Here is a 27,847-nt window from a genome sequence, read left to right as displayed (position 1 = left end):
ATACATTTCATCTCTATACCTCACATGGTACGGCTGTCTTAATTTCTTTAAGCCCTTAACCATGTGTCTGCGGTGTAGACTTGTTTCAAAGTATATTTATTTAAGTCTTCCAAGAAACACTCTGTGTGACCCTGAGTTAGCACAATGCAGTAAAAGGTCAAATACAATTATATCATATTAAAAACTGCAATCATTTCTCTCCGCCCTATGGAAAAATGTGTAGATTTGCAGGAAATTATATCTACCCTGTCAAGAGGGGGGACACAAATGATTTGCCCTATAAGCTTCAATGTGAGGTCCTAAACCTAGCATGAAAGTGCATCCTTGTAGCTGTGTGGGCTAATATAGTCTAAATGTTTGCCTTGGGGTGAAAGTTGAGCAAATGTAAGTGTTTTCTTTGCATTATCGCTGGGATATGAGGTGAAAACAGAGCCTGGCCTAAGTTAAGTGTTTTTAAAAAGTACAAAGTGCTAGTCAGGTATTAATTAAGCCAGTGTTAAATATGCTTTATATTATTAAAACACAAAACAATGGATTGTGTGATTGTGCTGATTTGTGTTTGGGAAATAAAGATAGACAGTGTTTTAAAAAAATTGTGGTAATATTTAATTCAGTACAGAAATAGGCAGCTTAACTTACCTTACCCGCTTAACTGTAATATTTAATGATTCTGATTATTTCCAGGGATGCACAACATCCTGAAATATATGTAGATATTGTAGCCTTTCTAACAAAGATATTTCTCTAAACAGGGTAATGCTGAATGTAAAAAAATGGCTCAACTCAGCATACTCTCCCCAATCATTAAGTATTTCAATGTCCTTGATGATGAAGACCATGGGTAATTAAAGTACTATGGGCACTGCAGTAATAAACACCATGTGAAAATGTACTGTACGTAAAAATTAAAATATGAAATGTCTGTGTGGAGTTACACATGACATGGTGAAGTTCACCTTCTTGTTCTCTTCCACAAGGACACACGCTCGCTCACTCTATTTTCTTAACTGTTTTCGTTACGGTTCTCTCTTCTCTCACTTGGTTTTATGTTATTTTAATGCCCTCTTCTTGCCATTATGCAACCGTTCCTTCTGTACCTTCATTCTCCTGTCCCTCCCCTGCTCCTCCATCACTGATTGAGACCCCCACTGTTCCCAGCCTAGTGTGTCTGAATCTCTGGAGTGTCCAGTAGTACCCCCTGCTGCACAAGTACTATCCTCTCCTTCCCTAGCCTCTGGCTCTCCATGTCCCCAGACTCCTGCTCCCTCTCCTGGGTTAGATGAAGCACCTGTAGAGGGGTCCCCAGCCCTGACTCTGTGGTAGTGTTGAGCACAGTCACCCTGGAGGATGCATGGAGAGCCACAGACCCGGCCCTGCCTCTCTTTCCTGCAGAGGGGTTGCCAGTGGTGTAGTGGTTGAAGAGCCGGTGGGGAGTTCGGACAGTGTGGCCACAGGCAGGCCAGCCACAGTGAGAGGCGGACACACTGGGGATGTGGTGATGCGGGATAAGACAATGGACGATTGTGTGGTCTGGTTCTGAGGTTGGGTTGTGGAAGAGCTAGAGCAATACAGCCGCAGGCACTTTGAGGGGGTGGCCTTGGAGAAGCTGCCCACGTAGAGGTGACCAGGGCTGGGTGGGCGCTCATCCTGCCTCGGCTTCCACTGGTCCTCCAACTGGTCCTCCAGCACTGAGGAAGTATACATGGTTGTACTGGTATAACATCGGGCAATGAACACTGAAATAAGAAACACAGCTCTGCGGCCCATCCTGTGCCCGCTACCCTCGAGCCTTGAACCTTGCGCGCTTTCAGTGGATACAGCTGGAGAACTGCAAGGCAATCCCATTGTGCGCCACTCGGGAGCCATGACCAATATATATTGTCCTGCTAACAACAGGGTTAAAAATACATCTGTGCGAATATCCAACGGGCTTTTATATAATTGTAAATGAATAATAATCACTTTGTTTAAAAATTATAAATATTTTGGAGATTATTTAGTTTTCAAATAACGTAAAATGATCGAGGAAAAAGGCCATTCTTGAACATGGGGTTAGACATTGTTGCTAATTTGTAAATAATAAAGCCAGTTTGTTATTTAGAATGATTTATTACTGCTTTTAAAGGGAGAGAAACCAAAAACCTACAGTTCTCTCATGGGTCTCCCAGTCGAGGCAGGCACAGGTATTGAACCAGCATCTGTAGCAACACAGCTTGCACTGCAGTGTCTGAGACCATTGCACCACTCAGGCGCTGTACAACGAGACCGGTCAGGAGTGGCCTACAGCACTACAGTAAGAGCAAATTAATCCTAACAAAATAAAATAATAAAAACCTTAGTGTAACAAGTTTTAGTAAGTAATACTGAAATTGTGCACAATTATCAGTTTCTATTTAGGTTCATGTCTCCCATTCATTGTCAGTTAGAGACACAGTAGGACTCAAAAACATAATCAGTGCTCTAACTCCCCCCTTGCGATGGTCTGGAGCAATGAAGTGGTGACGCAGGGTACTGTACTGAACCACACTTTACCGCTATGTACCGCAGCATAATAGCAAAACATTTAGTGGATCAACCACTGTATGTTTGCTCACATCCAAGCTTACATTCTCTCACCATTAAGAGCATTGTGGACCTGCTGCTGGTTGTCAGTCTCACTGGGTCTCAGGTCCAGAACCCTCCTCACTGAGTCCAGCAGTCCAAACATCTCAGAAAGGGAGTTCGCACAACAGCATCTGACAACAAAACACATTACAGTTACAACAAATAGACAGACAATTAAAATAAATCAGTCCAACAAATTAACTAATCCCCAATTATATATTTTTTTCTACGAAACCCTTGCCAATCCACCTCCCTCTATATAAACCTGCTAAATACACTGAGTACAGGTGCTCAACAGTTTCCCGTGTGTATCAAGAATGGTCCACAACCCAAAGGACTTCCAGCTAACTAGACACAACTGTGGGAAGCATTGGCATCAACATGGTTGGAACACTTGACACCTTGTAGAGTGCATGTCCGACAAATTGAGGCTGTTCTGAGGGCAAGGGGGGGGGGGTGCAACTCAATATTAGGAAGGTGTTCCTAATGATTTGTGCACTCAGTGTACATGTTACCCACAGAACATTACATTTTTTTAACTCTCTGATATTTCATACATGTAAGTATTTGTGGGAAGCTGTCACCCAGTGTGTAAGCCCACCGGCCTCTTGCAGAATGGCCTTATCACTGAGGACCTCCACTCCTCTCAACATGGCTACCAGTTCTGTGCGGAAACTGGATAATATCTCCCCCATCAAGCCTACATCTGCTATGCCTCTCCAAAAGCTTAGACTGCCATCTAAAGGCAAGAGGCGTGGCATGATTAGGAAAGAGGAATGGTGTGGGGGGAATGTGTGTGTGTATGTCAAGATGTCAGATGTGACCAGGATGCCTTTTTAGTCATCAAAGTGACTTTCATTAGTACTGTAAGTCCCTAAGAGTGTGTGTATGTGTGTGTTTGCGTGCGTGCGTGTGTGGGTGTTTATACAGTATGTGTGTGTGAACGTGTGTGCGTATGCGTGTGCCTATTTGCGTGTGTTTACATTAAGATAACTATCAATTTAAAAATCCATGTTGTTGCTACGCTGACCAGGGATAATATCGGCACTTTCCCTCTTGACATGTCCATTGGCTGTGCTGATGATGGGAGGAGCTGTCCCAGGGCTCCACTCCAATGTAGTGTAAGCCTTCTCTAGCCTCTCATCTGACATTGCAGCATGGCCTCCATCTACTATACACAGAGAGCCACCAACACATACCAAATCACTCCACCCACATCTCATGTCATCACTCATATCAGTAGCTCAAATTCTGATACAGTTCTGTTGTAGACATTTGGTTGTAAGCAGTGGTAACAACTGTATGACCCTGCAAGTGCCTTCATTAACACAGGGTTTTCTATCCAAGTTCTACGCGCTGCTGAGGGGACCATTGGGGCCCCTAAATCTAATTGTTTCTTATTTCTAGATTCCAATCACTGCTCTGTGCAGTGATAAGACAGGTGCCACTCCAAAGACTGCTGAGGGCAATTATTCATTGATGTTTTGATGTAGTCCATTTCGAAATATGAGTGGTGCAGTTTATGAAGGTGAAGTGTAGTTTGTGCAGGGATAACAGCAGTTTAATAAATGGCAGCAGCCACGGGATATGATATACCGGTACAGTTGAAGTCGGAAGTTACGTTATGGATTACAATTTTGGACAGGTAACTAGTAACTGTAACAGTTTTACATTTAGAAAATAACCTACACAACGCTGGTTAGTACACTGTAGTTCTCTCATCACCAAAAATAACCAATGAGAGACTACACTGTCTGCTACTTATGTACAGTTGAAGTCGGAAGTTTACATACACTTATGTTGGAGTCATTAAAACTTGTTTTTCAACCACTCCACAAATTTCTTGTTAACAAACTATAATGTTGACAAGTCAGTTAGGACATCTACTTTGTGCATGACACATGGCATTTTTCCAACATTTTTTTACAGACAGATTATTTCACTGTATCAATTCCAGTGGGTCAGAAGTTTACATACACCAAGTTGACTTTGCCTTTAAACAGCTTGGAAAATTCCAGAAAATTATGTCATGGCTTTAGAAGCTTCTGATAGGCTAATTGACATCATTTGAGTCAACTGGAGGGGTACCTGTGGATGTATTTCAAGGCCTACCTTCAAACTCAGTGCCTCTTCGCTTGACACCATTGGAAAAATCAGCTAAGACCTCCAAAAGCCTGGTTCATCCTTGGGAGCAATTTCCAAACGCCTGAAGGTACTACGTTCATCTGTACAAACAATAGTACGCAAGTATAAACACCATGGGACCACGCAGCCATCATACCGCTCAGAAAGGAGACGCGTTCTGTTGCCTAGAGATGAACGTACTTTGGTGCAAAAAGTGCAAATAAATCCCAGAACAACAGCAAAGGACCTTGTGAAGATGCTGGAGGAAACGGGTACAAAAGTATCTATATCCACAGTAAAACAAGTCCTATATCTACATAACCTAAAAGGCCGCTCAGCAAGGAAGAAGCCACTGCTCCAAAACCGCCATAAAAAAAAGCCAGACTACAGTTTGCAACTGCACATGGGGACATGTCCTCTGGTCTGATGAAACAAAAATATAACTGTTTGGCCATAATGACCATCGTTATGTTTGGAGGAAAAAAGGGGGAGGCTTGCAAGCCGAAGAACACAATCCCAACCGCGAACCACAGGAGTGGCGGCATCATGTTGTGGGGGCAGGACGGACTGGTGCACTTCACAAAATCGATGGATCATGAGGAATACAATTTTTGTGGATATATTGAAGCAACATCTAAATGTATGTAAACTTCCGACTTCAACTGCATATAATTATGGTGTAGTTTGATTAATTTAATTTGTCTTTTATAAGAAAAAAGCTGCACACATGAAAAATTATTCCTTACCCAAATGGTATTTTTGCACTTTGCTCACTGTTTCTTTTGTACTTTTCCAGAGGCATAAAAGTTGGTTTAATTTATATGAAAGTCTACTGAAGTAAGATTTTGTCCTCATGTTTCTTGGCTATTTACATTTTCATTCACAAGTTAGGTTGTTTTTCTATGTTTAAATTTCAACTGTTAGGGAAGAGAAGACAACGTTTCAACTAGTCAGACTCAATCTCACAGGCACAAATATGACTGGAGTCATGCTACCATGTAACCTCCCGCCCTTAAAGGGTCAGGTGAAGATTTGTCTCATCTATGATATTTGGTTAAAAGACTCGGGTCACAAACGTTTAATTAAACAATATACCACATTACTTCTAACTAGTAATACATTTATTGTTTTAGACAATACAAAGCATGCTCATCTGTTTTTTGTGTTTTGATGGTGTAATTTTAGCAACAACAAAAATATTTTGGCTGGTAAATCTGAGTGGCTGGTATATTTTTTAAATCTACCTGCCACAATGGCTGGTGGACCAAAAATACAATTGTATGCCCTACTCCCCTTCCTTGCCAAGACTGGAATGGACTGCTGCCTCCCAATTCCAAACCCACCTGCTAATCGAGCCCTTCCAGTCTGGTTTCCGCCTCCTCCGCAGTGCTGAAACTGCACTCCGCAAAGTTGTCAATGACCTCCTCACCTCTGCTGATGCCGGTGCCCATCCTGATTCTTCTCCATCTAAGTTCCCGCTTTTGACACAGTGAGCCATCAGGTCCTCCTCACCAGGCTACAATCATACCTCACACCTCATACCTCTGCACTAAAAACATGGATGCAACAAACCTTAAAATGGAACTCCTCATGATAGCCACCAAATCTACCCTCACCAAAGCTGGCAACCTCACCATTGACGACACCATTGTCTCTCCCTCCTCTCACGCATGTAACCTTGGCGTCAGCCTGGACTCTACCCTCTTCCACCTCTGCAACATTGCCAAAGTCAAGACCTCCCTCTCCCGTGGGGGATTAAGTGCCTTGCCCAAGGGCAGAACGACAGGCAGTGGCCCATAGGATTGGAACTGGCTCGCCTCTATCCGCTAGGCTACCTGCCGCACCAACCTTCAAGCTCACTCCGTTCCACCACAGCAGGCCACCTTGACATCCCCAGGTCCAAGCTCCAGAGCTTTGGCGACAGGGCCTTTTCCAGGGTTGGTCCTAGGCTCTGGAACTCCCTCCCTCCAGCCATCCGTGAATCTGAGTGCATCAGTCTTTCAGTCCCACCTCATCTCTCTCTCTCTCTTTCAACAAGCAAACAGCTTTTCTCCATGGGCTGCTCATTCTTCCCCTTCGCTTAGTCAGTCTCACAATTGCAGTATAAACATTCCTTTCTTTGGTCTGTGGAGCCTGCTCTAAAAGAGACCCTTTAATAGGTGCTGGATAAAGGGCACTCATGCCAGGGAAGCACAGCCTCCCCCTCCTTCCCACAGATGAGGGGGCCCAATAATGAGAAGGCCAGTGATAAACAAGACAGAGGGTCAGTCGCTAAGACAATTATAGACATCTCAAATTAAAATAGCTCCTTCTCGAAGGTTGGGTATGGGATAGGGTCTGAGGCCTCCCCTATTAGCCCTCATCCCAGCCACAGAGCTCTTGTAGGGGCTCAACAATGCCCATGATATCAAATCAAATCAAAACCATGATATGATCCCTACTGAGTATGAGGGAGGCTCTTTCAAGACTTGGCTGGAGAGAGTACAGGGCAACACTTGAATTTGAATGTATTTTTGCCCTTGTGAGCTCTAATGTCATAACAACATACCCCAGTACTGTAAAAAACATTTAACCTTTATTTAACTAGGCAAGACAGTTAAGAACAAATTTTATTTACAATGAAGGCCTATACCGGCCAAACCCAGACAACGCTGGGCCAATTGTGCGTCGCCCCATGGGACTCCGAATCAAGGTCGATTGTGATACAGCCTGGATTCGAAGCAGGGTGTCTGTAGTGACGCCTCTAGCACTGAGATGCCTTAGACCACTGCGCCACTCGGGAGCCCAAGCCCCTGTGTGTACAGTACTGGGGCATGTTGTCATGTCAATCCTTAACCCCCGTTACCCCAACCCTTGGGTCACCTTAATGGGCAAAGCAGGGACCATTCATGACCAGTACCGTCCAACATTGATGACCTGTTACTTACAAGAAAATGCGTCTCTCTTAGCATTGAATGGCTATAGGCTATATATAGATTCCAATATCTAATATATTTCGTAAATAAAACAGCACAAAAAGTAAAATATAAATGTCATAGTTTAACATATTTGAAAGCTGAAATGCTCATTGACGTGTCATATGAACTTGTTATACAGTTTAAATCTTTGTTTACAAGAGCTGTACAAAAAAAATGCATGTATTAGAAACAGCAATGACTGTCTGATTAGTGTATTATATTGTATCAAGTTGTGACTCATCTGTTTAGATAATGTTTACCATATTTCCTTTTTACTGTGATATTTTTTTAAAGAATTTATGAGAACTTCATGTTCACAGAGTGAACTGAATGACACTGAAATGTGAATATATTTGTACTGGGAAAAAAATTGTGACGAATAGTTATTTCTATTACATTTAACAATTTTATTTGGGCCTCAAATGTTTGTGTACAGAGCTTAAAGTGTGTTGTGGTTGAATAAAACTGACACAAAAGTGCTTTGTTGACATCAAGCGGTAAATAAAATGTGTGAAAACATAAAACCAAACATTTTTATTTAGTATTAAATTATGTTATGCCCAAATTTACCCATACACAATCACACTGACCAGTTGTGGGTTATTGACTAGGCTACACGTGATATCAGTTTTTGGGGATTGCGTTCACATAGACCTTTTGCAAAACATAGCAATGCCCACTTCCACTCACCTTCTTACCCGATACATAGCTTCCTGTCCCGATCGCATCTTGTCAGTAGTGATGGGCATTCCGTCTCTTTTCAGTGAGCCGGCTCGTTCTGCTCAGCTCACCAAAAAAAGCTGGGTCTTTTGGCGCCCAAACGGTTCTTTAAAAAAAAGGTTTTGTATTTTTTCAAGTCAAACAGTTTGCGAGTTTGACTATAATTGGTGTTAGAAGAATTCTAATTAAATTATTAAATGAAATTGTACTCTACCTTGTTATAACCAGCAGCACACAGCAATGCTGACCATATTTTGCTTTTATGAGTGATTTGCAATCAGAAATGCAAGCTGCCTCACTTTAGAGGGGCTGATGCGGTTTCTTCTCTCAGTAATTATTTGTGCAGTTTTCGAGAAGACCATCTCAGAGGGAACGGATGTGGCCACTATGCAGTCTCCCTGTCATGACTTTAGTAAGCCGTGGGTAGACCGAGGCCTTGTTCTTCCACCAGCTCAGAGGATCTGCAGATCTTTGGAGGGCCTCCTCCAAATAGCATCAGACCTCCATTATGGCATCTGCTGAGGGATTCCTTCATGCTGCATCCCCAGTTGCTCTCTCGTCAAACAGCATCCAAACAGCAGAAGTTTGTGGCACTACTGCTGGTGCTTCTGCTCCATCTGCTCCCTCTTCTTCCTGTTGCCCTGGTGCCTGAGCCAGCTGATTGCTGGGGCTGTCCCTCCCTGCTGCTGAGGTTATTCTTTGAAGAGCCTCATCAATCGCTCTGGCATCACTGAAGGCTAACTTCTTAAACCTGGGGGCAAGTGCAGTGGTTTCTGATAGCACGTGATTATATTCCATTCTATGGAACTTTTTGTCCATTGATGAACATAGGGTGTCCATCAACTCTTTCACATGTCCTGTGGTTACATTTGCTTCTCTCTGGCAGCTGGATGTGATTCGCTGCAGACCCTTACACAGGAGTATCATTTCTGAGGCTGTCACATAGCTGAAACGAGAGAACAGTAACTTATTAGTTCAGGTTCATGTTTTGTCTACTGATACTGCATTCTCATCTACTGCTAATATACATATATAATACTGGATTGAATAATGATGTAGTAATAACTGCCCTCTCCACTGATCTCCACAGTGACCTGCTCAAAGGGTTCCAGGACTTTGCACATCTCCCATTCCTCTAGGGTCAGAGCATCAACAGGTGCATTGACAGTAGCTAGGGTAGAGATGATAGCACCCTTTTACTCAAGAAACCACTTCAACAATATAAAATGTTGAATTCCACCTTGTAGTGCAGTCTTGTTTAGGCCTCAGCTCAGGCATCCCCATCTGGCGTTGTGTAGACTTTAGTTTTTCTGCACCTACTGTGCTCCTGTGGAAGTATTCCACGGCTCCTTTCACTTTGTCCGGTGGGCTTCATCAACTTGAGAGCATCTCTTACAATCAGGTTGATTGTGTGGGCAAGACATGGATCTATTTTAAAATGTTCATGGCTTTAGTTATGTTAGCTGCATTGTCGCTAACACAACAGACCACTTTTCCATCTACTTGCCATTTTCTGGCCACTCTCAACAGTTCCTCTGCCAAGTTCTCTGAGGTGTCTGTCGCTGAACTCCAAACAGTCCAGAAGACAGCTAGACATTGACAAATCTTCAATGAAGTGACATGTAAGAAGTGTTTACCCTTGATGTCCAGCAGTCAGTGGTAAGGCAAACTGCAGTAGCTTTTTGGGCTCTTTCCCGCACTGAAGCCTGTGTGCTCTCGTGGTTGTGGAATAAGTGATTTTAAAAGGGTTTTCCTGCTTGGAATTGTGTACATTGTATTTAGACTATTGCGATAATTTCTAGAACCTCCGTCCTCCACGATCGAAAATGGCTGAAAATCGGTGCCAATAATTTATCCAATGCAATATCAATTTGGCCTTGTTCTGCTACAGACATAGACTTTGGCATAAACTGGTCCATAGAAGACTGCGTTGCTGTGGGTCGCGGAGTAGGCCTACTTGACTGAGTGGATACATCTCCACGTGTGGAGGTGCTGGCTCCAGCACTATCACTCGCAGACCCGCTAGCTTCACAGGTGGGTGCACAGTTCGCATATGCCGGTGTAGGTTGTAGAACCGGCTTTACATGAGATTTTGTTTTGGCAAATTCTACACTGTGCTCTAACATTGTCTACATTATTAAAATGCATCTAAACGCTACTGTGCTTCCGACTCATTTTCCAGCTGTTGTTTTCACAGCTGTCCTTCCTCTCTCTCCTCGGCTGCTAAGTGTGTGACTATGAGTAAGTTGACTCGGCCCTCCCTCACCCATCGTTGGTTCATTGGTCGACACTGCATGTCTGATTGACAGGAACAACAGGTGAGGCTGTTAGTCTGAGCAGACAGTCAGAACAAATGTGTGCGCTTGAGTATTTAGGCCTATATTATTTATTTATTTTGTTCTTTGAATTAGTTATTATTATTCATATCTTCATTTTTTTGTAAATAGTCAGCTCTCTACTTGTCAGCCATACTAGCCTCGAAGTCGCTAATTTTTTCATTACTTCAGTATATTAATATAATCATATTTCTATAGATTTTTTAAACTCGATTGGGTTGTCTTTTGTCTGTTTAGCTAGCAAACGTTAACTACCAGTACCTAGCTAACGTTAGTGCTAAGGACGTTAACATTATTAGTTGATACGGCATCTTTATTGGAAGTTAGGAATTTAAGAAGATTTCATTGAACCTTCTAGTGGGCTTCGACGTCTAAAAAAAGTGAGCAGTACCTTTGCTATTCCAGTAGAATATTACCATGTCCAAGAGATCCTCATGTCACTGATGGGAAGCATCAACTGCATCTGGGCTGTGGCTTGCCTTCTCACAAAACTACCAGTGAAGGCCTCTTGTGAAGCCATGGGCCAAGGGGCAATGAGCTACTACCGCAATGCATCTATCCTTTTTTAGCTGTGACCATCCACATTGTCTAACACCCTGTAGTCCCTTTATTGATAATAAATACCTCTGCTTATACTCCAAACAAAATGTTATAAATAGTTTTTATTTACAGTGATGAGAACAGAAACATTTTACGGAATTATTTTAAATTATTAATTAATTGCACAGACAGATGTTGATTTGTTTCTCTTTCATGAATTGAAAGATAAAGGAGCCTGTCCCTTGTTATTTAGTCTTTCCTGCCTAAGAACTTCTGCATGTACACATAAGTAGTGCTAGTCACCCTTTTCTAATTAGTGAGAACACCACTGGGTCTCTATGTATTCTCTCACCTGAAGAGACTATGTGAAGCTGGTCTTCTTCATTGAGCACAAGTACAGCCTTGAAAGTTGCTCTCCAGTCTGTAGCCACCCAGGGGCAGTAAAGGGAATGGTGGTGTCTCCTTATAGTGAACTATGGTCACGTTGTGATTGGAGGCTGCTGGTAAGACAGGAGGCTCCCCACCTGTACCTTTCCAAAATGGGAGTCAACTAAAAGCTTTTCAGCAGACATCCCCATGCTGCAGATCAATGGCTTGGATAGAGGGTCAAAGTTCTTGTATGCCTCTTCTATCTGGAGAACTGAGAGGTCAGGGAGCATTCCAAAAAGGGAGCTGTAGAGTGTACTTCCGCAAAGCAGCCTCTGTGGTTAGCCAATCTAAACAATGTACTTTAAACCACCTAAAATTAAATAATTTTATATAGTCTAAGTTTAATAGGATATGACCAGCTACTACCTACTATACTATTAGGGAATACTCACCTAATCCCTCCTTCTGCCATGTGCTTTTTGGTGGGCTTGGTGATGGTCATTTTGCCTATGGGCCCAGGTTGCAGACCCTGTAAAAAGACAGTGCCGGGGCACTATTCTAAATCTAATCATGAGACGATTTAAGTTTTCATTAAATCATTTATTAGCATTATGGTGGGATTATAACCATATGATTGTGATATAGCTATTAAAACATACCATAGTCCTTGGCTTACGCCACTGCTGCTCGGCCTCTGTGCAGCTATGCACAGGTGGGACGACTGGTGTTCCAGTCGTCCCAGACTGGAATAATAATGCAACTGTGTGGTGATGTTGTGCAGACTGGAATAGTAATGCAACTGTGTGGTGATGTTGTGTCATTGTTACTGGCACACAGGGATTCAGTACAACCCACGTGGGGATATAAAATCACTCAACATGTGTCACGACTAGCAAACAGAAATGACTGGCGCAACATGCAACAGCCAATAAATTAATTACAGCAATACGGATTTAAACTTTTCTATTAAGGGTATATGTCCTTGTTTAAATGTAATCTAATGTGTCTTAACATAACAGAGCTTACATAAACAGCAAGGAAGAGAAATGAACAATTACTAGACTAAGCAATGCCTCTTAATGCAGATCTCCATTGACAGGAACTTCTTAGTCTAAGACTAGGCTTCATCTCTGACTGTGTAACCTGCATATAGTGTGTCACAAACACCTGACTTTTCACCCTACACTCAAACTGTGGTTTCTCATTTTTCCTCCTGGACCTGTAGCAGCAAACCCTTATGCTGACCTCTCCTGTCACATTGGCCCTGTTCGAAGCTGTTTGGAATCAAAAGAAAGAGCAATCATGTTAGCTAACTACTGTAAAAGGCATGTCTTAAACTAAGTTACAGCTTTGAGTAAACGTCATTGTCTGATCAGATAGGCAACTTGGCTATACTTACCTTCATAGTTGAAAAGGTAACTGGACACAGTTTGAATCCTTGTTTTTAACTTGGAGTTCGGTGCTTTGCTACTTGTCTTGGCCAGACAATGTACATCCGTCAATGGCAGCTCTTACAAGCGTCCTGAGTAAAACAGTGTCATGATTGGTAGGGGAGGGAGGCGTTGGCTAATTGCTAGCGACCTTACTAGTTAGAACGTTAATAGCTAGCTAGTGAAGAAACAAAAAAAGACACAGCACACAATAATCGAATTACAAAATTCACTAACTGAACGGATAAACATGATTTTCAACAATAATTATAAAAATAAAAACACTATAGAAATATGATAATATTAATATACTGAGATAATAATAAAACGAGGGACTTCGAAGCTAGTATGGCTACAATCAGGCTGACAGGACGCGATCGAGACAGGAAGCCATGTATCGGGTCGGAGGTAGAGCGGAAGTGGGCGTTGCTACATTGTGCAACATTTCCCTTTTTTTCTTTCTTTTTTCTATTAACAACAAATCAATACATAAAGCACATGAGGTAACACAAGCATACATAGATTACAAACAATGGACAATCGAGCTAGGGGGTACAATATTACATTACAATGACACAAGGACCTTAAGGGACATACATATACTTACAATTCTAACAGCGTTTTTGTTAGTAGAGCATTTAACCGTCTTAAAATACAGTTCAATTTCTTTTTGTAGGGTACGAAAATGTGATTTTCTGTTTATAAATTTACATTTGTGTATATGACATTTGGCCAAAAGTATAATGAAATTAATTACATAAAAATGTTTCAGCTTATTTCTATTGTATGTAAAGAATCCAAACAGTACATCTCGCCACAATAGTGTAAAATATTCATAAATGTGTTAAATTATAATTGTGCAACATTTCCCTCATCAGACACTGGGGGGAGGAGTACGTCTATTTGGGTGTACCGGAAATACAGTTATTGAAATAGGAAGATAAGAAAAAAATCAGAATTTCTTGTCACAGACAGGTTTGTGTTGTGTGGACTTAAATTATCTAGTTTAAAACATGGGGAGATAGTGTTTGTTTTGTCAGGTAAGTAATTCAAAACATATATATATGTATCTTTGAGAGATTACTTGTACATTTTCCAGCTAGCTTCACAGCGTAATGATTATGGGAAGAGCTCAGTTATTTACTGCTCGCGTCCTCTCTCCTTCTCAAAAACACATTGGATGAGAAAGCCAGAGGTCCCGCGCTTCGGACCCTCTCCTCCAATAGGTTTTTGAGAAGGAGGCAAAGATAGATGACGCCTGCAATTGAGATCCTCCCCATGTCGTGTTAGCAGGTATCTATCTGGCTATTAAGGTATTTATTTACTATATGTAGATACGCTTGCTTGGACCATTCCATGGAAAATGTGACCGTTGTGTCTTCAAGCTGAATATTAGCTAAATCTGTAACGTTACCTAGTTAAACCATGTTATTAGCCTGCTAACTAACTGACGTTAACTGAAAATAGCTGTTGTTGTGATGCATTTGTTACTAACGTTAGTTTTTCAACATTATTACGGATTCCTTTAGTTAAGCTCAACGCTTGTCTCACGATATCATACAATCAACATGTGCTTAATAAATATGTATCCAGTTAACATGTCGGCCGGCGAGCTAGTCAACAAACATAGCCAGCTAGCTAACTTGGCTGTCACGTGAGTGTTGATATGCCCATACGCAATAATATAAGACTGACAGACGGTGTAATGTTTACTGGTTTGCCAGCCGCAATGTGTGATATTTGTTTTTTTTAACTACCCAGTAAATATCCATATAAATATCATTCCAGGTTTTGTAACCTAGGTTTTAGTTAACTAGTCTGACATTTAAATGGATAACTGCCAAGATGTCATGATATGACTAGGTCTGTAGAATTTTTTTTCTCCCAAATGATGTTTGTTTTTCAGGTTTTCATGCTCAAAATCACACTTAAAGCATTGTTGTGGACTACAATATTAACTACATCAGGAGATTACTTTTGAGATCTTGGGAAAAATAGAAGAAATGTGGGTTTTGGGGTGGAGTTACCCTTTAATGCAGGTGTTCTCCACAACGCAGATGTTATAAGGCCCTAGTCATATCCCATGTACCAGTCTATCACGGTCCTTGCGACGACAGCACCCTGGCATTCTGTGTGCTTTTTGATTGAGGGCGCAAGGAGCTTTTTTTCTCACACTTTTCCCTTTTGATTCCAGTTTCACGGTCCTTACGACGACAGTGCAGACCCAGAGAGAGGCCCCACCATCTGGCAGATTATGACCCAGTGCCACCCACTGTCCAACCACTCCAACTTCTTCACCGTGAAGGCCGAGGCCTACCTCAACACTACCTCTTGCCACCAGCATGGCCAATATCAACGCCGCCGCTGTTCCAGGGAAGGTGATGGGCACACCTGGCCCTGCCGGCAGAATCAGCCCAGAAGGAAGTCAGGTGATTCCTCCTATCCATTTCCTCATCACCTACCTGGGGCATGCTGTAAAAAGTTTTGCGACAGAAAATGAAAATGTATCTTTCTTATTGGACAGGAAGTCCCTCCCTGTTTAAGTTCGGATTCTTCCATTTGGTGGCTAATAAGCACGACCATGCAAGAGTATACCTCTTGCTGGGTGACGGTTTTAAATAGAATTGTTCAAAGAATTCACTATAACTGTAAGGTACAATTACTACTTGGCTTTACATACATTGACGCCAATCCTTCAGTTTCATGTGCAATTTGATTCTGTAAAAACATGCCTTCTATATTCATCTCCCTAGCCAGATGCCAAGTTTCAGGGTGTACAATGAGCGTATAGCCACTCTACTTGACTGCTTCGAGTGCACCATTGACTATGACGAACAACCTATTTGCCCTCCACTCAGGTGTTGAGTAAAAAGAAGCTGCAGGACCTCGTAAGAGAGATTGACCCCAATGAGCAGCTCGATGAGGATGTGGAGGAGGTATGCTTCTTAGCTCAGAAGTGTTTTTCACTGACGATGGCGTCCCAAACCACAATGCAAAGACTAGTGCATGCAATGTTTAGGAGCCTCATCACTTGTCACCTGAGGTCCCCCATCTGTCTTCCTCTCAGATGCTGCTACAGATTGCAGATGACTTCATTGACAGTGTGGTGACGGCTGCCTGTCAGCTGGCCCGCCATCGAAAATCCAACACCTTAGAAGTGAAGGACGTCCAGCTACACCTGGGTGAGTAAAAGTACAGCCTAATACTGGCTGATGGGGTTCCACAGGGTTCAATTCTCAGGCCGACTCTTTTCTCTGTATACATCAATGATGTCGGTCATTGTTGCTGGTGATTCACTGATCCACCTGTACGCAGACGACACCATTCTGTATACTTCTGGCCCTTCTTTGGACACTGTGTTAACTAACCTCTAGACGAGCTTCAATGCCATACAACTCTTCTTCCGTTGCCTCCAACTGCTCTTAAATGCATGTACCTTCTGCACATCTATCAACTCAGTGTTTAATTGCTATATTGTAATTATTTCGTCCCTATGGCCTATTTATTGCCTCACTTCCCTTATTCCCTTAGACCTTCCCTTAGACCTCATTTGCACTCACTGTATATATACTTTTTCTATTGTATTATTGACTGTGTTTGTTTATTCCATGTGTAACTCTGTGTTGTTGTTTGTGTCGCACTGCTTTGCTTTATCTTGGCCTGGTCGCAGTTGTAAATGAGAACTTGTTCTCAACTAGCCTACCTGGTTAAATAAAGGTGAAGGAAAAAAATGGTTGGAGCAGCCGCTGGAGTCAGGGCTATATGCTGAACATTTTGGAGAAATGTTGGCGCACACAAAGAAATTTAGGATCACAATATTAGAGGTAATAACGATAGAAACCTTCATTTTTCTAGTTCCACTGGTGCTTCTAAATAAAAATTCCAGGTGCATATGTGAGTAAAATAGTCGCACCGTAGAGCCCTGGCAGCTATTGTGACAGAAGCAGTGTTTGTCTCCATTACTCGAATGATGATGAGTCTTGAGTGCAGTTTTGAGTTTTAAAGATATGCATATAAAAGGTGGATGAAGTTAATGGACCATTTCCTATTGAGTGTATTTTCTCTTGGATTTTTATTCTCACTCCCTATGTTGCCTCCCACTCAACAGAGCGCCAATGGAACATGTGGATTCCTGGCTATGGTTCAGATGAGATTCGGCCGTATAAGAAGGCTTGTACCACAGAGGCCCACAAACAGGTTTGTTTGTCACTCTTTCATCTTAATTACACCCAGGGTTCACATTTATACTAATGCATTGTGTTAAACGTTCAATAATTTAAATGAACAGTGCTGTGAAAGTATTTTCCCCATTTCTGAGTTTTTCTATTTTTCAATATTTTTGATACTGATTGCTATTAGATCTTCAACCAAAACCGAATATTAGATAAAGGGAACCTGAGTTTACAAGTAACAAAGAAAGATGTACTTGTTTTATTAATTAACAAAGTTATGCAACACTCAATTCCCCTGTGTGAAAAAGTAATTGCCCCCTTACACTCAATAACTGGTTGTGCCACCTTTAGCTGAATGACTGCAACCAAATTTCATCTGAAAAGTTTACTCAAGTTTGCCAAAAAGCACCTGGATGATCAAGACTCTTAGAAGAATGAATCAAGTGTTTGGTTTTCACCAGGCATAATAGGACCTATGTCACCCAAAGAACATTCTTCTAAGAGTATTGATGATCATCCAGGTGCTTTTTGGCAAACTTGAGAACTTTTCCGATGAAATTTGGTTGCAGTCATTCAGCTAAAGGTGGCACAACCAGTTACACAGTAAGAACCTTCTACCAATGGTCAAGCATGGTGATGGGTGGTAGTGTGATAGTTTTAGGATGCTTTGCTACCTCAAGACCTAGACGACTTGCCTTAATAGAAGGAACTCGGGCTGGGCGATATGACGATATATATATTGTGTGACAATAGAGCATAATATGAAACGATAAACGCTTTTCTATTGTTTATTTTGTTGTGTCGCAAATCACTCTTTACGGCAATATTTTGTCGTCAATTGGACGACGCTTTGCGTTCTTCCACACGGGGAAATTTGCAACACAAACAAACATGGAGGAGAGTGAACGTGACACAGAGCAAGGACCTCCTACCTAAAAGAGGGGCTTCTTTGGTTGCATGCACAGGGGTTTGGGTATGAAAAGTCTAACACGGACTAAAAAACGTAATCTGCAAAATATGCCGAAGGACGGTCCCGACAACGGGCTCAAACACCACTAACCTCTTTTACCACCTACACAAGAATCATGTGAAACAGTACGGAGAGAGTCTACAGATGAGACCCAAAAAAGTACAGTCGAGTGCTCAACACAAGCCCCCGACACGCAAGAGGCTTTTGCCCGCGGCACACCATATGCCAAAGATTCACGAAGATGGAAGGAGATAACAGCTGCCATTACAACTTACATCTGCAAAGACATGGCCCCAATTTACACGGTCGAGAAACCGGGGTTTCGTGAGTTGGTGCCAACACTCGACCAAGGTACCAAATGCAAATTGATATGTGACACACATTAATGCCAAAATAACATGTAAAACAGGCAAGCCCCCAAATATATATATTTTTTTTATATACATATTTTGTTTCATGCTTAATTGAACATTTGCGCAAAGGTTCTAAAGAAAAGGACAAATAATCAAATATGAGTAAGTACCTTTTTATTTGTTGAGTATAATTCAAAATGTAATAAGAAATAGGCCTTTACATGTGGTCATTTTATGTAAACTATTTATTCATTGAATTTACAGCAAATGTGCCATATTGTTATATATATCGTTATCAGGATATGAAATTACCTATATCGGGATATGAGATTTTGGCCATATCACCCAGCCCTAGAAGGAACAGCTGAGTCATGCAGCAAGATAATGATCCAAAACACACAATCAAGTCGACAAGAAAATGTAATGTTTTGGAATGGCCTAGTCAAAGTCCAGACCTAATCCCAATTGATGTTGTGGCAGGATTTGAAATGAGCAGTTCATGCTTGAAAACCCACATGTTGCTGTATTAAAGCAGTTCTGCATGGAAGAGTGGGCTAGACATCTTTACAAATGAAGCATTCGTGTTTAGTGAGTCCGCCAGATCAGACCAGGAATGTTCTCTTGATGTGTGTGTGAATTTGACAATTTTCCTGTCCTGCTAAGCATTCAAATTATAACGTGTACTTTAGGGTGTCAGGGAAAATGTATGGAGTAAAAGTACATTTATTTTCTTTAGGAATGTAGTGAATATTAAAGTACAGATACCCCAAAAGCTAATTAAGTAGTACTTTAAAGTATTTTTACTTAAGTACTTTACACCACTGGAAATGAGTATGTCATTGTTGTGTTATTTGTTCACTCAGGTTCCATTTGTCTAATATTAGGTTCTGGTTGAAGATATAACATTCAGTATCAAAAATATGCAAAAGTAGAGAAAATTAGAAAGGGGGCAAATACTGTTTCACAGCACTGTACATGTATTATATAATTATTATTTTGGTGTATTGTTTGGTTAGGAAGTACTGAAAATAATTTCCATAATTTAATATGGGACTGATATGTGGTTGTCTTACCAACCTTAGTTGAATGCACTGACTGTTAGGTGCTCTGGATAAGACTGTCTATGAAAAAATGACCTAAATGCAATAGTGATTGAGCATGTTTTTCATTTGTCTCATCCAGAGAATGGCATTGATCCGCAAAACAACCAAAAAGTAGCAAGACCTGGAACCAGCCTCGCACAAACCCTCTGTGCTGTTTGTCTTTGTCTTTTCTCTGTGTATTTCTAATAATGGGGGACATTCTTTCACCCATGTCTTCATCTTCCCCAGGTTTTGTGTGTGATTTGTCAGCTCCATCATCACACAAGTATTTTGATCTTGAGTCCGTTTTAATGCTTTTCACCACAGACTGGCCAAAATCACACACTCCTCATTCAGTGTAAATGTACACTCTGGTATGGAGTGTTGTTTTGGGACAGTGTTTTGTTTTAGGAATTATCTGTTCAACTTTACTTTTTTGTTCAGGGGGTAACCACCAAACACGCACATCTTCAATATGGTGGTGTCTTCCATACTCTTTCCCAATTTGTTTTGTAAACTTTAAAAAAAAAAATGTATTTGTCTGGCATGTGTTTGCTGTTGTGTGTTTAGTTTTTGTCACATAAACAAACCCCCTTCATCTAACATCAGAAATATACACCATTTGCATTTACTTGGTTTCCAGGATACTATCATGGCACAATGTTTTTGTGTGCTGTAGAGATCTGATGTCATCTCCATAGTTCATTAGAAATTTACCCAGGACATTGTTTTTCATAAGATGTCAACAATTAACAACAAATGACTGACTATTATTCAAAAAATAATAAGTATGTGAAGTATGTCTTGTGTCGCCAGACTGCAGTGAGATGTGGTTGGGTAATGGTCCTTATTTGGGGATGTGTTGGGAAGCTCTAACATTTGTTTTACTTTATATTGGCAGTGTTAAACCTGTTATTTTTATTCCATAAATAAGATTCATATTTCACTTGGCATTTAATTTGTGTGTTTATTTCACTGTTCAGTCATGTTCTTTCTCATTTGTTGTAAACTTGAGTTTTTCCGAGTTCACTTTCTATATAAATGGATTACATCAGTATATCACTATACAGGGTAAAGAGATTTGACTACATTTTCATAACTGTAATACCACTTGGTATAGACTTTCTCAATTCTGGAGGACAAACGAATGACCTCCTTCAGGAAATTCCCTGTTCACACACTTGCTAAGAATTTTACATCTGTTGTGTCCATGTTCTGACAAGTTGGCACAATTGGTAATGCCCATCTTGTAACATTTCTTCTCATCCGGTGAAGGGCCTCCAGTCAAGATCATAATCTTTTGTCCAAGCTGGCAGTCAGTTTTTCAAGGGCAGCATTGTGACATGGCATACAGTTCAAGTCGGAAGTTTACATATACTTAGGTTGGAGTCATTAAAACTCGTTTTTCAACCACTCCACATATTTCTTGTTAACAAACTATAGCTTTGGCAAGTCGGTTTTGTGCATGACATAAGTCATTTTTCCCAAAATTGTTTACAGACAGATTATTTCACTTAGAATTCACTGTATCACAATTCCAGTGGTCAGAAGTTTACATACACTAAGTTGACTGCCTTTTTTAAACAGCTTGCAAAATTCCTGAAAATGATGTCATGGCTTTAGAAGCTTCTGATAGGCTAATTGACATCCTTTGAGTCAATTGGAAGTGTACATGTGGATGTATTTCAAGGCCTACCTTCAAACTCAGTACCTCTGCTTGACATCATGGGAAAATCAAAAGAAATCAGCCAAGACCGCAAAATAAATTGTAGACCTCCACAAGTCTGGTTCATCCTTGGGAGCAATTTTCAAATGCCTGAAGGTACCACGCTCAGCTGTACAAACAATAGTACGCAAGTATTTACACCATGGAACCACGCAGCTGTCATATCGCTCAGGAAAGAGACGCATTCTGTCTCCTAGAGATGAACGCACTTTGGTGTGAAAAGTGCAAATCAATCCCAGAACAACAGCAAAGGACCTTGTGAAGATACTGGAGGAAACCGGTACAAAAGTATCTATATCCACAGTAAAACATTTACATTACATTTACATTTAAGTCATTTAGCAGACGCTCTTATCCAGAGCGACTTACAAATTGGTGCATTCACCTTATGACATCCAGTGGAACAACCACTTTACAATAGTGCATCTAAATATTTTAAGGGGGGGGTGTGAAGGATTACTTTATCCTATCCTAGGTATTCCTTAAAGAGGTGGGGTTTCAGGTGTCTCCGGAAGGTGGTGATTGACTCCGCTGTCCTGGCGTCGTGAGGGAGTTTGTTCCACCATTGGGGAGCCAGAGCAGCGAACAGTTTTGACTGAGCTGAGCGGGAACTGTACTTCCTCAGTGGTAGGGAGGCGAGCAGGCCAGAGGTGGATGAACGCAGTGCCCTTATTTGGGTGTAGGGCCTGATCAGAGCCTGGAGGGGTTTAATGGCACAGGCAGGGAGCCCAGCCAACAGCGAGTTGCAGTAATCCAGACGGGAGATGACAAGTGCCTGGATTAGGACCTGCGCCGCTTCCTGTGTGAGGCAGGGTCGTACTCTGCGGATGTTGTAGAGCATGAACCTACAGGAACGGGCCACCGCCTTGATGTTAGTTGAGAACGACAGTTTGTTGTCCAGGATCACGCCAAGGTTCTTAGCGCTCTGGGAGGAGGACACAATGGAGTTGTCAACCGTGATGGCGAGATCATGGAACGGGCAGTCCTTCCCCGGGAGGAAGAGCAGCTCCGTCTTGCCGAAGTTCAGCTTGAGGTGGTGATCCGTCATCCACACTGATATGTCTGCCAGACATGCAGAGATGCTATTCGCCACCTGGTCATCAGAAGGGGGAAAGGAGAAGATTAATTGTGTGTCGTCTGCATAGCAATGATAGGAGAGACCATGTGAGGTTATGACAGAGCCAAGTGACTTGGTGTATAGCGAGAATAGGAGAGGGCCTAGAACAGAGCCCTGGGGGACACCAGTGGTGAGAGCGCGTGGTGAGGAGACAGATTCTCGCCACGCCACCTGGTAGGAGCGACCTGTCAGGTAGGACGCAATCCAAGCGTGGGCCGCGCCGGAGATGCCCAACTCGGAGAGGGTGGAGAGGAGGATCTGATGGTTCACAGTATCGAAGGCAGCCGATAGGTCTAGAAGGATGAGAGCAGAGGAGAGAGAGTTAGCTTTAGCGGTGCGGAGCGCCTCCGTGATACAGAGAAGAGCAGTCTCAGTTGAATGACTAGTCTTGAAACCTGACTGATTTGGATCAAGAAGGTCATTCTGAGAGAGATAGCGGGAGAGCTGACCAAGGACGGCACGTTCAAGAGTTTTGGAGAGAAAAGAAAGAAGGGATACTGGTCTGTAGTTGTTGACATCGGAGGGATCGAGTGTAGGTTTTTTCAGAAGGGGTGCAACTCTCGCTCTCTTGAAGACGGAAGGGACGTAGCCAGCGGTCAGGGATAAGTTGATGAGCGAGGTGAGGTAAGGGAGAAGGTCTCCGGAAATGGTCTGGAGAAGAGAGGAGGGGATAGGGTCGAGCGGGCAGGTTGTTGGGTGGCCGGCCGTCACAAGACGCGAGATTTCATCTGGAGAGAGAGGGGAGAAAGAGGTCAGAGCACAGGGTAGGGCAGTGTGAGCAGAACCAGCGGTGTTGTTTGACTTAGCAAACGAGGATCGGATGTCGTCGATCTTCTTTTCAAAATGGTTGACGAAGTCATCTGCAGAGGGAGGAGGGGGAGGGGGAGGAGGATTCAGGAGGGAGGAGAATGTGGCAAAGAGCTTCCTAGGGTTAGAGGCAGATGCTTGGAATTTAGAGTGGTAGAAAGTGGCTTTAGCAGCAGAGACAGAGGAGGAAAATGTAGAGAGGAGGGAGTGAAAGGATGCCAGGTCCGCAGGGAGGCGAGTTTTCCTCCATTTCCGCTCGGCCTTCCGGAGCCCTGTTCTGTGAGCTCGCATTGAGTCGTCAAGCCACGGAGCGGGAGGGGAGGACCGAGCCGGCCTGGAAGATAGGAAACATAGAGAGTCAAAGGATGCAGAAAGGGAGGAGAGGAGGGTTGAGGAGGCAGAATCAGGAGATAGGTTGGAGAAGGTTTGAGCAGAGGGAAGAGATGATAGGATGGAAGAGGAGAGAGTAGCGGGGGAGAGAGAGCGAAGGTTGGGACGGCGCGATACCATCCGAGTAGGGGCAGTGTGGGAAGTGTTGGATGAGAGCGAGAGGGAAAAGGATACAAGGTAGTGGTCGGAGACTTGGAGGGGAGTTGCAATGAGGTTAGTGGAAGAACAGCATCTAGTAAAGATGAGGTCGAGCGTATTGCCTGCCTTGTGAGTAGGGGGGGAAGGTGAGAGGGTGAGAAAAACGAGTCCTATATCGATATAACCTGAGAGGCCGCTCAGCAAGGAAGAAGCCACTGCTCCAAAACCGCCATAAAAAAAGCAAGACTATGGTTTGCAACTGCACATGGGGACAAATATTGTACTTTTTGGAGAAATGTCCTCTGGTCTGATGAAACAAAAATTAAACTGTTTGACCATAATGACCATTGTTATGTTTGGAGGAAAAGAAGAGAGGCTTGCAAGCCAAAGAACACCATCACAACCGTGAAGCACGGAGGTGGCGGCATCATGTTGTTTTGCTGCACCAGTCCCTCCTGCTTTGCTGCAGGAGGGACTGGTGCACTTCACAAAATAGATGGCCTCATGAGGGAGGGAAATTATGTGGATTGAAGCAACACCGTCAAGTTAAAGCTTGGTTGAAAATGTGTCTTCCAAATGGACAATGACCCCCAAGCATACTTCCAAAGTTGTGGCAAAAGGGCTTAAGGACAACAAAGTCAAGGTATTGGAGTGGCCTTAACAAAGCCCTGAACTCAATCCTATAGAAAATGTGTTGGCAGATCTGAAAAAGTTTTCGAGCAAGGAGGCCTACAAACCTGACTCAGTTACACCAGCTCTGTCAGGAGGAATGGGCCAAAATTCACCCAACTTATTGTTGGAAGCTTGTGGAAGGCTGTCTGAAATGTTTGACCCATGTTAAACCATTTAAAGGCAATACTACCAAATACTAATTGAGTGTATGTAAATTTCTGACCCACTGGGAATGTGATGAAAGAAATAAAATTGTGAAAATTTGTGAAAAACTGAGTTTAAATGTATTTGGCTAAGGTGTATGTAAAGTTCCAACTTCAACTGTACATATTTAGCACTACATTTACATTGCCATTGAGCCATTCAGCAGATGCTGGCAGCGTGACCCACAACTAGTGCATTCATCTTAAGATAGCCATGCGAGAACCACATATCACATACATCAGTGGTTCCCAAACTTTTATAGTCCCCTACCTCTTCAAAGATTCAACCATCAGCTGCGTACCCCCTCTAGCACCAGGGTCGGCGCACTCTCAAATGTTGTTTTTTGCCATCATTGTAAGCCTGCCCACACACACACTATACGATACATTTATTAAACATAAGAATGAGTTTGTCACAACCCGGCTCGTGGTAAGTGAGTAAAAGCCCTTTTTGGACCAGGGCACAAATAATAATCTAATAATAATCAATAATTCTGCTCTTTATTTAGCCATCTTACATATAAAACCTTATTTGTTCATTGAAAATTGTGAATAACTCCACAGGTTAATGAAAAGGGTGTGCTTGAAAGAATGCACATAACTCTGCAATGTTGTATTGGAGAGTCTCAATCTTAAATAATTTTCCACACACAGTCTGTGCCTATATTTAGTTTTCATGCTAGTGAGGGCCGAGTATACACTCTCACATCGGTACGTAGTTACAAAGGGCATCAGTGTCTTAACAGGGCCATTGGTCAATGCAAGAAACTCTTGAGCGCAGCCCTATCCATAATCTGACAATGGCTTCTGATCATTCAGGCAAGAAAAAACATCACCCAGATAGGCCAGTCATATGAGAAACTCGTCATCATGCAAGCGTTCAGACAAGTGAAAATGATGGTCAGTAAACAAAACTTTAAGCTCGTCTCAATTTAAAAAATGTGTCAATACTTTGCCCCTTGATAACCAGCGCACTTCTGTATGTTGTAAAAGCGTTACATGGTCGCTCCCCATATCATTGCATAGTGCAGAAAATACACGAGAGTTCATCAGGGGCCTTGCTTTAACAAACTTAACCATTGTAACTGTAGTGTCCAAAACATCTTTCAAGCTGCCAGGCATTCCCTTGGCAGCAAGAGCCTCTCGGTAGATGCTGCAGTGTACCCCAGTGCCATCGGGAGCAACTGCTTGTGCGTGCGTTACCACTCTACTATGTCTCCCTGTCATGGATTTTGCGCCATCAATACAGATACCAACATATCGTGACCACCCAAGTCCATTTGATGTCACAAAGCTGTCCAATACTTACAAAATATCCTGTTGTCCTGGTTTCCAGAAGAGGATGTCTTCCATAATTATTAACGGACATATACCAGGAGCTGTGCCAGGCCCGTCTGTTAACTCATCCAGCTGTAACGCATAGAATTCACTGGCTTGTATGCAAAGCAGTAATTGTTTCAAAACATCTCGTGCCATGTCACTTAAGCGTCGTGAAACAGTGGTGTTTGATGAAGACATTGTCTGTAGTTTTTTGGGCCTTTTCCCCAGCATTTTCCTAGCCATACCCGCAGCAGCAGGAATAAATATGTCCTCCACAATAGTATGGGGCTTGCCTGTCCTAGCCACTCGGTAGCTCACCATATAAGATGCTTCTAGACCCTTCTTATTAATGGTATCTGTTTTATTTATACATGTCTTACTACTCGATAGTCGTCTTAATTCTTGCTCAAAAAACAAAATGTGAATCACATTTTATTTTGTTTTCCCCCCGACGGCATTGCGCGTACCCCTGGGGAATACCTGAATACAAGATAAAATGCAAAATAAAATACAAAATGCATGCAGATGTGTCTCGTCCCCGTCGTGCCGTAAGGTCTTCTTTAATCTGTTTTTTCAATCTTGTTTAATTGCTAGCTTGAGTTACCTGGGGTGGCAGAGAGTTCCATTTAGTCATGGCTCTACTTAATACTGTATGTTTCCCAGCCTCTGCTCTGGACCTGGGGACTGTGAAGAGACTTCTGATTGCATGCCTTGTGTGATACCAATGATTATCTGAACTGTGACCAAAAGGGATGCAGTCAATATCTCCTCAATTTTGAGCCAGGAGAGATTGACATAATATATATATATATTTTTTTGTTAACCTTTATTTTAACTAGGCAAGTCAGTTAAGAACAAATTCTTATTTACAATGACAGCCTACACCGGCCAAACTCCGATGACGCTGGGCCAATTGTGCCCCGCCCTATGGGTCTCCCAAGCACAGTCGGTTGTGATACAGCCTGAATTCGAACCAGGGTGTCTGTAGTGACGCCTCTAGCACTGAGATGGAGTGCCTTAGACCGTTGCGCCACTCGAGAACCCAAATATACACTATATATACAAAGTATGTGGACACCCCTTCAAATTAGTGGATTCGGCTATTTCAGCCACACCCGTTGCTGACAGGTGTGTATAAAATCGTGCACACAACCATGTAATCTCCATTGACAAACATTGGCAGTAGAATGGCCTTACTGAAGAGCTTAATGACGTTCAGCATGACACCGTCAAACAAGTCAATTCATGAAATTTCTGCCTCCGGTCAACTATAAGTGCTGTTATTAGGAAGTGGAAACGTCTAGGAGCAACAACGGCTCAGCCGTGAAGTGGTAGGCCACACAAGCTCACAGTGCAGAAGCGTGTAGCGCACAAAAACTGCTGTCAGTTGCAACACTCACTACCGAGTTCCAAACTACCTCTGGAAGAAACATCAGCACAATAACTTTTTATCGGGAGCTTCCTGAAATGGGTTTCCATGGCCGTGCAGCCGCACCATGCACAATGCCAAACGTGTAAAGCTCGCCACCACTGGACTCTGGAGCAGTGGAAACGCTTTCTCTGGAGAGATGAATCACACTTCACAATCTGGCAGTCCGACTGACATTTCTGGGTTTTGTGGATCCCAGCAGAATGCTACCTGCCCCAATGCATAGTGGCAACTGTAAAGTTTGGTGGTGAAGGAATAATTGTCTGGGGCTGTTTTTCATGGTTCGGGCGAGGCCCCTTAGTTCCAGGGAAGGGAAATCTTAACCCTACAGCATACAATGACATGCTAGGCAATTCTGTGCTTCCAACTTTGCCCTTTCCTGCTTCCG

General features: G+C 42.5%; 1 protein-coding gene and 1 pseudogene across 9 annotated transcripts; one reads left to right on the top strand and one right to left on the bottom strand.

Annotated features, from left to right (window-relative positions):
• Positions 1-602: 602 nt before the first annotated feature.
• LOC123997479 (glucocorticoid modulatory element-binding protein 1-like) lies at positions 603-13,474 on the bottom strand. Of its 8 annotated transcripts, XR_006832122.1 has the most exons (7): positions 13,050-13,474; positions 12,310-12,924; positions 12,103-12,179; positions 8,620-9,351; positions 8,376-8,511; positions 2,617-2,735; positions 603-1,688 (listed from the first exon to the last, which is right to left on the bottom strand). XR_006832122.1 is itself a non-coding variant. In XM_046301755.1 (5 exons), exons 3-5 carry the CDS (start codon positions 8,432-8,434, stop codon positions 1,336-1,338), a joined length of 531 nt encoding a protein of 176 aa, XP_046157711.1. In that variant the 5' UTR covers positions 8,435-8,511; positions 8,620-12,924; positions 13,050-13,474; the 3' UTR covers positions 603-1,335. The 8 variants fall into 8 exon arrangements, 2 of the variants coding, with proteins under 2 accessions (XP_046157711.1, XP_046157712.1); XR_006832117.1 differs by having other exon boundaries at positions 11,634-12,924; XR_006832119.1 differs by having other exon boundaries at positions 8,620-11,921; positions 12,103-12,924.
• A 1,860-nt stretch (positions 13,475-15,334) lies between these two features.
• On the top strand, positions 15,335-20,603 carry LOC123997681 (annotated as a pseudogene). The gene is made up of 5 exons (XR_006832158.1): positions 15,335-15,509; positions 15,939-16,016; positions 16,148-16,262; positions 17,189-17,277; positions 19,758-20,603. The product of XR_006832158.1 is annotated as a transcription initiation factor TFIID subunit 12-like (transcript).
• The last annotated feature ends 7,244 nt before the right edge of the window (positions 20,604-27,847 follow it).

This window comes from Oncorhynchus gorbuscha, linkage group LG15 (assembly GCF_021184085.1).
Source record: "Oncorhynchus gorbuscha isolate QuinsamMale2020 ecotype Even-year linkage group LG15, OgorEven_v1.0, whole genome shotgun sequence".
Classification (NCBI taxonomy): Eukaryota; Metazoa; Chordata; class Actinopteri; order Salmoniformes; family Salmonidae; genus Oncorhynchus; species Oncorhynchus gorbuscha.
Note: the sequence above shows the minus strand (reverse complement) of the source record. Positions and strands in the feature narration are given on the sequence as shown.